At 45.2% G+C, this 12,701-nt stretch overlaps 1 protein-coding gene across 2 annotated transcripts in view; it reads left to right on the top strand.

Moving 5' to 3' along the window:
* The window catches only part of PCSK9 (proprotein convertase subtilisin/kexin type 9), a 78,240-nt gene that overhangs the window by 20,955 nt on the left and 44,584 nt on the right, over positions 1-12,701 (top strand). For both annotated transcript variants that reach the window (XM_069232605.1, XM_069232606.1), the window contains 3 exons: positions 1,022-1,145; positions 4,093-4,226; positions 7,803-7,944. In XM_069232605.1, the coding sequence (XP_069088706.1) occupies positions 1,022-1,145; positions 4,093-4,226; positions 7,803-7,944 (400 nt within the window). The remainder of the gene's footprint in view (positions 1-1,021; positions 1,146-4,092; positions 4,227-7,802; positions 7,945-12,701) is intronic.

Genomic DNA, 12,701 nt, shown 5'->3' on the forward strand with positions numbered 1-12,701 from the left:
CAGTTTGTTTTGTCTCGAAGGAGGCGGGCACAAGTTGTTATCTTTGTCATAACTTTGTATCTGGAAATGAGTTTTCGAGCAAAACAGCTCATCCAAGCTGCCCACCAGGAGCCCTATTCTGCGTTAGTGGCAGGGCTTTGGGGCAGGACACGCCCACAGAACATTATAAGGTGAAATATTGATAGGAAAACATCACATGACATAAACATTGATCAACGAACACTGGTTGGTGTTTTTTGCCAAATGCTGGTTTCCAAAATTAACTGTTGAGCATGAAAAAATGCAAAACTCGGTTTTACATTGCACCAAAAGAGTTTTCGGGGGTGTGCCGTGGAATTATGTGTTTTTTTCACTACAATCACATAAAGGTGGGGGAGGAAGAGTTATGCACTGGTAAAAAACAGGGGTTTTTATTTCGTAGGGGCAGCGGTTTTCCATTGGCTGAAGAAACATTCACAGTACGGAACTTCTTGTTATAAAATAATAAACGCTTCGTCAGTACTGTAAATGGGTAAATAATAAACTCATGTACACAAAGTAAAAGTGCACGCCTAATCGTCTTTAGGGCGACCTAACTCTTTTAATAAAGCAGACACTTTTTCTCCAGTTGCTTACTACTTCCTAGATGTCGTATATGTGCATCTAAATTAATTTTAGCCACACTGAACAGCTAGTCATAAACATTTCATTTTGTTCTGAACGTCTTAGGATCAACTACCATCTTTGTGTTGGTTATGTGTGCCAGTGCGGAACGGTTCATGTATGTACTTGTGCATAAGTGACTGCTGCTTTCCAGTCCATCAACAATAACATTTTAACTAGTTTGCATAGCGTCGGTCTTCGTGGCACTCCACAGTATTTAACTTGTTCATCTACAAAGCCGTTAACAAATTAAAAATGTGTGTTCAATGCTAGAATCTAATCCAAGACTGTTAAAATTAAATTTGGCGATAAATGTGCTTCCTAGGCAGTGTCTTTAGAAAGTCACAATGAACATTGTGATTTTTTCCTGTTTTCTTAGGCCCTGAAGTTACCACATGTGGACTACATTGAAGAAGACTCTTTCATATTTGCGCAGACTGTCCCATGGAACCTGGACAGAATTATCCCCCCGCAGCATGCCGCCAACCAGTATGACCCTCCAAGTAGGAACCGCCTTTTATTCCTGTATTTGAAATCAGCTAAAGATCACGTGGGGACCAGGGATCCATAATGTTGATGTGGAAATGTTTGCACCTTTCTTCCTGGTGCCTGCGGCTCTAGTAAAATGTTGGTGACATGTTTACACTTGAATTGATCTGTCCTCCAGCCACTAAAGTGAGGTTATCTCTCCTTGCAATATCACAGGAGGTGGTCACATTCATACATTTGGTTGCCTTCTGCTGGTGAGGGGGGTGTTTACTGTTTTATCAGATTGCAAACTGCACGGCAGTATTGATTTATTGAGTTTTAAGAAATTATTAACAAAGTGCATTTGTTTTTGAAAGACGTTCCAGCTTTTCTGGGAAAAGGATGTTATCATAGTATCCAACAGAGTTTCAGGGTCTTCACAAGCCAGCTTTAGACGTTCCATTGTTTAGTTATTTTTTAAAATCTTTTTAAAACAACACGAGAGAGTAGTAGGGGGCAAGAAAGGAACAGATGCTACTTGGCACAAGTATACAGTGGAGTTAATAATCTGTGGATTGTTGTGTGCAGCCTATCAGCTTCCTTCTGGTCTGTAATTAAATGAACACTGTCAAAGCCAAGGACCTAGACCTAGGACTGATATGTCTGCAATATAAGCAATAAAAGTACATCAGATTACTTTGTAAGCCAACACGAGAGCAGTGGTATAAATGTTTACTGATAGCTGAAATATTATCTTTATTAATGATCTATGTTGATAAGGACAATTTAGCTGCTTCTGAACTGAGATCTGGGTGGGATGTCTTAAGATCCTTGGCAGCTAGCAGCAAGGCTTGCATGTAATAAGACAAGTGACAACTTAGTTATCACACTGTTAAACTGTTGTATGTTACTGCATGCACAGTTCTTGTTGAGTTGTCATTCGAGTTGTCTGGAATTGTGGTGAACTTTGATCCTGTCTCAGGTTGTCTGTGTCTTGATTTCGGTCAGGGGCACCATTGTTGCTTCACTGTTGTGGGGATTGAGTTTGGGACATGGCTCCACTAGCCGGCCTCCAACCATCTAGCCAGTCCCGATCCACGTCCGGAGTTGTGACTAGTCAGGTGTTCCTGTGTGCCACCCTAAACTGCGCCGGAAACATCACGGAGTATTTCAGTTCTTATTCCTGCAGAGCTCTTTTAACTTCAACAAAGCTGTGGTGCAGCTTCTGGACTCAGAGTGTGAAGTCCAGGAAGAAGGTGATGGTGGCATCGTCAAATTTGACTAGTGGGGTGCTGTGGGCTGTTTCTAAAATGACATTTTGATCTCACTAGTTAAAGATACGAGCTATGATCAGGTGAGGTGGCACCCCTGGGTTTTTGCTGGGTGCCCGGGATACTATGAGCTCACTCAACTGAGCAATATTGCGAGAGGCCTCGGGGTCAAATCAATTTGTGTATGAAGTCTTCTGCAAAGAGGTCCACTACTGGCCCTTCTGATCTCTCTGGGACCCCGATTATTTGGATGTTGTTTCTTCTTGTGCGGCCTTCAAAGTCTTCCAGCTTTGCCCGTAGGACATCCATGGATGTAAGTAGTTCCTTGACTTGTCTCTTCAGGGTCACTCTCGGCCTAAAGGGTAGCAAGTGAATCTTTAGTGTCTTTCATTTGGGCTCTCATGTTGTGGTGGTCTGCTCTCAAAAGTGTGACTTCTGTAGAGACTGAATCAATTTTGGTGTCCAGGGGGCCACAAATTCCCTGGATTACCGCCATGATGTCTTTGTGTGTGAGTGATTCACCATCAGGTGTTGGCTGGTCCATCAGGCTCTGCAGCATCTCTGTCGCGGTTTCTACAGCTGTTTCCACGAAAGCATGTATTTATCAAGTTTGGTTTGGTGTGCTCCACATGCACCTCTGTCCCTGGCCATTGCTGCTGGGCATGTGAGTTTCCATGCCCCACAGAGGAAGAAAAAGGAAGGGGTGGGAGGGTCTGTTGTGGTTGTTCCTGCCGCTACCCAGGGGGTGATCTCTACCAAGGACCTTCCTTGTGGCCTGTCAGTTTTCCTACCACCTGCCCCTCCGGCACCCAGGTCTCCTACCAGATCAGTTGGAAGCCTATGTGTTCCTGGACTCCCAGGATAGATGAGGAGTGCTTTGCACTGTGCCTTGCCTTACGCCTCAAATCAGTTGGTGCCAAGTCAGTTACTACAATAGAGGGTTCACCTCTTCATTTGTCTTGCGGTCTCTGGTGGTATTCATAGAGACCTCACTACCACTGCTGGTTCAGACAATGTTGTGCACATTGTCTGCCAGTTTATTTCAGGGCAGTCAACACCCTTTTGGGGGCCTCACAACGGGCTTTGTAATCATGGGGCTCACTCGCATAGGACTGTAATTGATCAGGCAGCACAGTCTGCGGGTGTCCCCCTCCACACTGCACGGGATATACATAACTCCCTCACCTCTTAGGGTCTTCACATCACACATGAGGCCGCCTGTGAGAATTAGTTGTCACAAAAAGGCATCTTTGACATCAGAAGAAGCCTGTGTCATTGATCGGTGAACAATGCAATGCCAGCTTCACAGTGCAGTGAACATCACCTATTAGGCTTGACCCTTGTGAGTGCTCGGTGTGTGCACTGGTATGTGCTCTCAGTACCCACAATGACATGCAGTATGTAGAAGTACCCAGTTTCTTTGCTATACCTTGTGACAAATGGGTAGATATCAAAGGAGTGCAGTGCATGTCAAATTAATTGCACTGTTCATCTCTGGTTGCACCAGCACAATAGATGTCTTTATATTTCTGCAGCTGTGTGCAGCGTACAAATAACGAATGTGCAGGATATGTGCTCCAGCAACAGCTCACTGAATATAGGCTTCTACAGGTTAAAATAAAATGCTGATTAGCAACCACCTACATAGAAGTTAAGAGAACTGCGCAGATGAAGCCAAAGCAATATCTCATGTGTGATGTTTTTTGCATAGACAAAGGCGATTTGGTGGAGGTGTATCTGTTGGACACCAGTATCCAGAGCAACCACCGGGAAATCGAAGGAAAGGTTTTTGTGACCGACTTTGAAGATGTCCCGGAGGAAGATGGGACCCGTTTCTACAGACAGGTGAAACTTCTGATTTTGTTGGCTCTTTTTGTGCATGTCCTTTTGTCCTCTTCTCAGTGATAGCTTCTTCCTAGCAACCTCTCCAAGGGAATAGATGATGTTCTCTCTGTTCAGTTATTCTTAACCATGGATTCCAGTCTCAAGGGTTGGGGGAGAAACTCTGAGCCCTTCTTCCCACCTGTGTCTGTGGTCCTGGTGGAGAGCAATTCACTCATCAACCTGGAGGGAATGAACTGCCGCCCCCAAATCCCCGTTACAATTTGCTCCCTCTCTAACATGACAGGTGGATAAACTGGTAGCGAAATGCTATGTAAACAGGCAGTGGGAATTAAGATCGTAGTCTCTGGGTGTAGTTTTGCATAGAATTAGTGATTGGGAAGAGTCTTGCCTTCTTTCCCTGTCTATCAGCCACATTACAGGGATGGGCAATGTGTCTGTGGGTGCTCTAAGCAGAGTATTTCCGACCTCAAAAGAGAATAGATCTTTTTCAGTCGATTTGTTACAGGTTTGAGATGCCACGTGTTGTGAGGACCTCTAGGACGGGGTTGGTCATCCCTGTTTTAGTTTGGTTTACAGTTCATCTTTTATTCACATTTTAGACAGTTTAGCAATGCTGCTATTCAGCAATGATTTTTACACATTTTATGAGTTTGCTTTTACTCTAGGAAAGCAAGGAACACTCTGCTTGTTTAGTTAACCTTTACACGACATACAATAAGTACTTTTTGTCCAAGGCTATGGAACACGGTACACAATATGCTAGCTTGTGTTGCCCGTTCAGGAGATGGCTTCTACAACCTAGACACAGCATTGCATCAGAACTGCATTTCCAATGTGGTTTGGTTTATTTATAAACGGTGCACTGACCCAAGAAGTGTAGATTGTATTGGGGCCACAACGATCCTGGGATACACACTGTGTGACATGCAGCTTGGCTGGCGCTGATCTGCCAGCTTCCTGAGAGGATTGCCACACACACCACAGGCTGATTTCTGACACTCATTTCAGGTACGGGGCTGGGGCTGGGGCTAATCCCTTAGATCGGGCCAGACAGAGGGTTACAACCACCATGCTCTCAGAATAGATATAGGATTAGGTAGGAACTTCTAGCACATCTAGAACCACATACATCATGGTTAGATTGTTTATCTCTTTACCATGTTCGTAATGCTGATTACCTTGCTTTGTTTGATCTGCCTAATTATCACAGCTCACTCTCTATATGCTAGATTGCCATTGTTTCAATAAATGTATTGAAAACGTATCTTGCATGTTTTTGTTTCACCTTGGTATGCATGAATAATAATTTGAAAGGGGTACGATCTGTTTCTCCGACTTCCCTGGGTTCAGGTTGAGATAGTCACCTTTTACCCCAGTGGGTTTGGAGGTTTGGGTGAGGCACTGTGAGCTAGTCAGGAGTTGGGCGAACAGTTACTAACTGCGTGGACAGACTCAGTCTCCCATTCTGTATCATTCTGCCATACTAAATACGCAGTCCTATTACCAAAGTAGGAATTGCATAACAACAGATGAATCTCTCTGCAAACTCACTCAACTCAACCGGTATTTTTTCCAAGGGCGAAGATCTTCTATGGACAAGTCTTTTCTTTCCCCCATTTTGCTTTGATACAGACAGGAGAGGACTCAGGCAATATTGGTGGCCCATGCATGGCATAGAAATCATTGTTTCTCCTTCTTAAAGTGCTGAGACGGGCGTAGGGCTGGCTTCTACCTTTTTACCTAACTCCTGTGTTGTGGTCTCTCCTTCCTCTTACAATCCTGCCACAGCTAAATTTGACACTCTGGCTTGCGAGAAGTTAGGGTTCTCTAATTTGAGAGTCTGTCAGGAGTTTGTCTGGACAATTCAGCAGGCAAGTTTTTCTTCTACTCTTAGGTTATATAGTAAAATAAATATTGTATATAAATATAATAAAATATTTGTCCTCATTCAGACGTTGGTGCTCAAGTAAGGACCTAAAACCTCTTTCTTGGGACCCTCTCACTTTTCTTGATTTTTGTCACTAGGGTATTCTTTTAGCTTTAGCATTCCCTACCCTGCATTTTCAGTTGGTTATCCTTTAAGATTTTTCGTTCTCTCTGGAGGAATATGTGTTTGTTACCAGAATTAGCAGCCTACCCCCTTGTTTTAAGATGATTAGCTTTGGAATGGCCTAAAACCATTCTCCAGTTCCCCATTGGGATCTTACATTGATTGTAAGAGTCAGTCTGCCCCTTTGATCCACTGAAGGATGACCCCCTTAAGTGTATTTCTGCTAAAGTTGTTCTAGTTACTATTATTTATGCTTGATGATAGAGTGTGATTGGGACCTTTCTCTCATCCGCACATTTTCTCAATTTTTCTCCTGAGAGGGCCCAGTCTTGCTTCTTTCTCCTGAGTTTCTTCTTTCAGTCTTTGCTGATTTATGATCTCCCACAAGTGCATGAGGTTGTCATGCCTTATCTGTGCCCTTCTCCTTTTACAGATGAGGAACATTCTTTGAATTAATTAGATGTTGGGAGAGCTACAAACTCACTCAGAACACACATCTAGCATTTATCAGCCTGAATTTTTATTTGCGACATTTGGCGCCAGTCACAAGGGTTATAAATCATTAGTTGTACCTCTTAGCCATTGAGTATGTCATACAATCGCTATGGCTGACATTTCAGTTTCACTAGTTGTGTTAGGTCGTTCTATCAGAGGAATCACTGCTGTGGGATGGTTGCTTGTGGTATTTTCTACTGTTGATGCCTGCAAAGCTGCTGCTTGGGCTGCAACGAGTAACTTTATTCAACGCTACAAGCTCAAAGTGATGAATTCCTGGGCTGCCTTGGGAGCTGCTGTTTTTGAGGGTTGTTTAAATTTCTGGTTTATCATTATCTTTACTTGAAAAGCAATATTCACATGTGCAGTGATGGGGAAGTTGTCGTTTTGGTTTATAGCAATGCCCCTTTTAATTGTTTTTTTGTAGCTTTTGTGAAAAAAATTATGAGATGACAAACTCTTGATTGAAGATAAGATTTTTTCAGCAGCAGCCCTGTAACACCAAAAGTACAGTCACACCACATCAGCAACTGACTCGGACTATTCTAAGGTCAACAAGTCTGGAACACAAGTATGGAACACTCCATTGACATACTCATGGTTCCTTTGCACAGTTGAGTTAACATTACTTCAGCCTCCTCATATGTGAAGACAGGGACGAAGAAGAGAGACAAAGTAGTAATGCTTGGTTTACTTACCATTGATCTTCATTACACTGTGTCCTACTCTTCTTCCTCCTAGACCTACTTGCACGCTCCCACTCTGGGAGTGGTCGGCATTGACAGAGGTTTGAATTGCTTGCTGCTTAACAGAATTTCCTGAATGGGAATTAACATCTCTGCTTCCCAAAGAGAGGAATAAACTTCCATTCCAACAAAAATATACTTGCATTGTTCTTGACCTATGTGTAGTACCTTTCAGGGTGTGAATACACTCCTCGGCCAGAGTGAGAGAGCAATACACATTATATGATATTCATTTACATTCATGACTTTTACTCCTGTGAACTGACTGAATGCACCTTGTTGCAGGCTAGTAAGTGTGACAGCCATGGGACCCACATGGCCGGAGTCGTTAGTGGTCGGGATGCTGGGGTCGCCAAAGGAGCGAATGTCCGTAGTCTGCGAGTGCTGAACTGCCAAGGCAAAGGAACAGTCAGTGGAACCCTTATGGGTGAGTGGTACTGTTAAAGGGATCTCATACCAAATGAATGTTGTTCCGGCTTCTAGCTCGTTGTACCATTGCTTGTTTTTTGTTAGGAATTAATATTCTTATTTGTGGACTCTATTTCTGTCACTTTTGAGATTTGAAAGTATGATTAGAAAACTGAGGTGATGGTTTGTGAAAATATTTTTTTGCATGGCACACATTGTGAACAAAGAAATATTAGTGTTTAAAATATAATATATAATATAATATAATATAACTTTGCAAATATGCTCACGTTTCAAGTGTTAACTTGAGCTTGCAAATATGCAAAATGTGCCTACGGTTAAGGTTCTACAGAAAGGGTCCCCACGGCTTTCCTAAGTCAAAAGTCTCATTAAGCTGTCACCTAGTTGTTGCTTGCCTCATGTGATTTTTTTAATCAAATTAATGTTTATCAGAGTAAGCGGTACGCATGTTTATTCCTGTCTTTGTGTTTTAAGGCAGAATATCAAGACTGCTTAATAGTGGGGGATATTAGACTGTGACAGTTTGGATGATCTTGCCGGCGTGCATGTTCACTGCAGTTCTCAGACAGCCTGCAGGGCTAATGTAACATCCATCCTGAATGATGTAATGTAGGGTGAGGTTTGTGAATAGCAGTGATTGGCCGATGTGTATGGTGTGATTGGCTCCCATCCAATCAGGTTTCGAATGTCTGATGACAGGAGTGGAATTTTCATGTGTGCCTGGCTGCCAGTTTTTTTCCTGGTTTGTTTATTTATTCAGTAAATAAATGTAAAGGGACTATGGCTTTTCCAAGCACCTTTGTCTTTTTATCTATCAGCCAATCATTTATGTCTGGGCGTTCTTAAATTCTGCCGTGGGTTTCAACTTGCAGTTTTGGGACCATCTTCAAAGGTGTTGTATGACCAACATTCCAGCACCTTAAATTTCTCTGGTTGCCTCTTTATGGTAAGCACACATCTTCCCCCTCTTCCAGGCGAACTCTATTAGGGTTCACTGCATGGCTATTTGTGGTCCTCATTCAGGCCCAGACTCTCTAGATCAGTCCCCTAAGCATTTTTATGCTAAGGTAATCCCACATTTATGTGCTTAGATGCACATATCTTTCTTGCATCGGAGAGCACATACTCACATGCAGCTAAAATTGGAATATCACTTTTCATATTTGAAAGCTCGATTAGAAATCTGAGGTGATGTCTGTTCAGGTTTGTGTGTGTCATGCCTGTCTGGTAGACTAATATATATATATGTGACAAGAATCTATATATAATAGTGTGACTGCAAGTTCTAATTCCAGTGGGGCTAGATTTGTAACAGTAAACAACTGTCATCAGCGGCAAAAAACAGTTGGCTGTGAATGTGTGCTTTACAAACTGGGCATGGTATGGTGGCATGTGCAAAAGAGGTGCCACACCACCTACCAGAATTCTGGCTGTTGCCCAAATTTGTTATCATGGATATGTGTCAAATGCTTTTCCTTGAGCTGCAGACTCCACCAGACACAAATGGCAGGATTTATTGCACAATAATTTCCTTAGGTCTCTGCTCCATAGAAGGGAAATGAGAGCTAATGATAATATTCAAGTGCAAAGGGCTCACACATGGAGCTGGGGTATACAGCTGAGCGGTGTGACTACACAGGGACAGAGATACAGATAGGTAGGAACACAAATGAATGAAACGGTGGGTATTTATTGAGAGAGGCTGGCTTACAAAACACGAAGAAGCCTGCCACACATCACAATTTAGTCTTTCAATTAACAGAGCATAGGAAGAGAAGGAAAACAAAGCCCTAATCTAGCTGTATAGAAATCTGTCATCTTTAGGACGAATTCTCTCATCCATTGTAGGTGACATGCTTCATCATAGAGAATCTCCTCACACAGTGACACCCAGTGACTATGCGGGCTACAAATGTCTCACTAAGGGGGAGGAGCTCTTTGAATGTTGTGGGACAGAGATAGATGCCCTATGGTGAGCTAATTACTTGTGAGGCCTGCAGATCGTGTAAAGCATGAAAAAATGAAATGTAGTGAAGTAAAACTAACTCCAGTTTTATTGGTGCATGCGTGGGTCAGGATTAAAAGAAGAAAAACAGACACTGCAGGTACATTGATCCTGCTCCTGTATGTTATTAAGAATAGGTTAATATGATTCTGCTCCATGTACCTTTACATGAGGCGTATAGGTATTTGTCAAGACCTCTTGATTGCTTCTGCTCAGAAAAACAAAATGTACATACAAAACCTAAAGTGGTCCACGATATGATTCAAGGGGGTCCACTGAGATTCAACCTGTAAAGATGCAATAACAGCTAGGTTAAGAAAAGCCATGGCACTACCAAAACATAGTACCTCCGGTTACCCGAAATCTGATGGACCACAGTACACCATATGCAAGTGAGTGTAGTCATTATAGAGTCTTAAAAACCACAATCCTACTCTCAACTGTCTGGTGTTATCCATTTTCTCAAGGACTCTGGTGACAGGGTTCAAGGTGCACTCATTCCGCCTCCGCTCCACCGGGATCCAAGGACAGGCCCTGGACTGGATCACCTCCTTCCTCTCCAACCGCTCCCAAAGAGTCTACCTCCCACCTTTCCACTCAGACCCCACCGAGATCATCTGCGGCGTCCCACAAGGCTCCTCGCTCAGCCCGACTCTCTTCAATGTCTACATGAGCCCCCTCGCCGACATCGTACGCAAACACAGCATCATCATCACCTCCTACGCCGACGACACTCAACTGATACTTTCCCTCACCAAGGACCCCACCAGGGCCAAGACCAACCTGCAAGATGGAATGAAAAACGTCGCAGATTGGATGAAACTCAGCCGCCTGAAACTGAACTCAGACAAAACGGAAGTCCTCATCCTCGGAAACACCCGACCGCCGGGGACGTCTCCTGGTGGCCCACGGCCCTTGGCACCGCACCGACCCCCTCAGACCACGCACGCAACCTCGGTTTCATCCTGGACCCACTTCTCACCATGACCAAACAAGTCAACGCCGTATCATCCTCCTGCTTCCTCACCCTCGTCATGCTCCGAAAGATCTTCCGTTGGATCCCCGCCGACACCAGAAAGTCCGTGACCCACGCCCTCGTCACGAGCCGCCTGGACTACGGCAACACCCTATACGCAGGAACCACTGCTAAACTCCAGAAACGTCTGCAACGAATTCAAAACGCCTCCGCCCGCCTCATCCTCAACATACCCCGCAACAGCCACATCTCCGCCCACCTGAGACACCTGCACTGGCTTCCCGTCAACAAAAGGATCACCTTCCGACTCCTCACCCACGCACACAAGGCCCTCCACAACAAGGGACCCGAATACCTCAACCGCCGCCTCAGCTTCTACACACCCACCCGTTCTCTTCGCTCCGCCAACCTCGCTCTCGCCGCCTTCCCTCGCATCCGCCGCACCACGGCGGGTGGGAGGTTCTTCTCCTACCTGGCGGCCAAGACATGGAACTCCCTCCCCACCATCCTCAGGACCACCCAGGACCACTCCGCTTTCCGGAGACTACTCAAGACCTGGCTCTTCGAGCAGCAGTAACCCCCTCCCCCTAGCGCCTTGAGACCCGCACGGGTGAGTAGCGCGCTTTATAAATGTTTATGATTTGATTTGATTTGATTTTAGTTAAGAGAAAGAAGTAAAAAGACTTAGGCCCTCATTACGCCTTCAGCGGTCTTTTCGTAAGACCGCTGAAGCCGCAGGCGCCAAAAGACCACCAGCGCTCGCGGTCTTAGGACCGCCTATTACGACTGATTTCTGAATTCCACCCGAAAATGGGCGGAATTCCAACACCAGTCGTGTTGGGGGTCGGCGGTGAGGACGATGCACGCCAAATTACGACCCGTAATACGGCGTGGCGGTGTCCTGATGGTGGGGCGCTGCTGGCGGTGAAAGCGCCTGCACCCGTCTCCCCCAGGACGACCTCCTCGACAGATGATTTAACTGAATTGTCCGACAGGGGAGGGGTGTGTGTGCATGTCTGTGTGTGTGAATGTCGTGAATGCGGGGTAGGGGAGGTGTTTGTGGGTGCGTGTCTGCATGGGTGAGTGATTATTTGTGGACGGGGTGTGTGAGTGTTTGTAGATGGGGTTGAGGTGAGTGAGTGTGGATGGGGAGGGATGTGAGTGCGTGAGTGCATGCCTGTGGGTGTGAGGGATTGAGTGTGTGAGTGCGATTGAGCAGATGGAAGGGGTGAGTGCATGTATGCATGTGCATGTGTATGTAAGTGGACGGGGTGAGTGTTTGTGTGGGTGAACAGGGAGAGCCGGTGATAGCGTGTATGCAGTCTAGGGGGAGAGGGGTGTGAATGTATGTATGCGCTGGGGGAGGGGTGTGTGAATGTATGTATGTGCTGGGGGAGGGAGGTGTGAATGTATGTATGCGCTGGGGGAGGGGGAGTGAATGCGTGAGTGAGTGCAGTGTTTCTGTATGTATGTTACTGTGAATGGGGGTGTATGACGCGAGTGTGGGGGTGTGTTTGTGTGTGGCAGTATGTGGGTGCATGTGTGCGGGTATGTGGACGTGTGTACGAGTGAAATGCTAATTCCTGTCGCCAGGATGCAAGACCGCCAGCTTTTTCTGGCGGTGCGACCGGCAAAACAAATGCTGGCGGTCTCCCGCATCGTAATACCGCTAGCAGTATTATGGCGTCCGCCATGCTGGAGGTGCTCACCTCTAGCCAGCGCACTGTGGAAAAGAGACGGGATGGGCAGAGTATGAGCCATTTGGCTTCGGCCA

Source organism: Pleurodeles waltl, chromosome 4_2 (genome assembly GCF_031143425.1).
Source record: "Pleurodeles waltl isolate 20211129_DDA chromosome 4_2, aPleWal1.hap1.20221129, whole genome shotgun sequence".
Classification (NCBI taxonomy): domain Eukaryota; kingdom Metazoa; phylum Chordata; class Amphibia; order Caudata; family Salamandridae; genus Pleurodeles; species Pleurodeles waltl.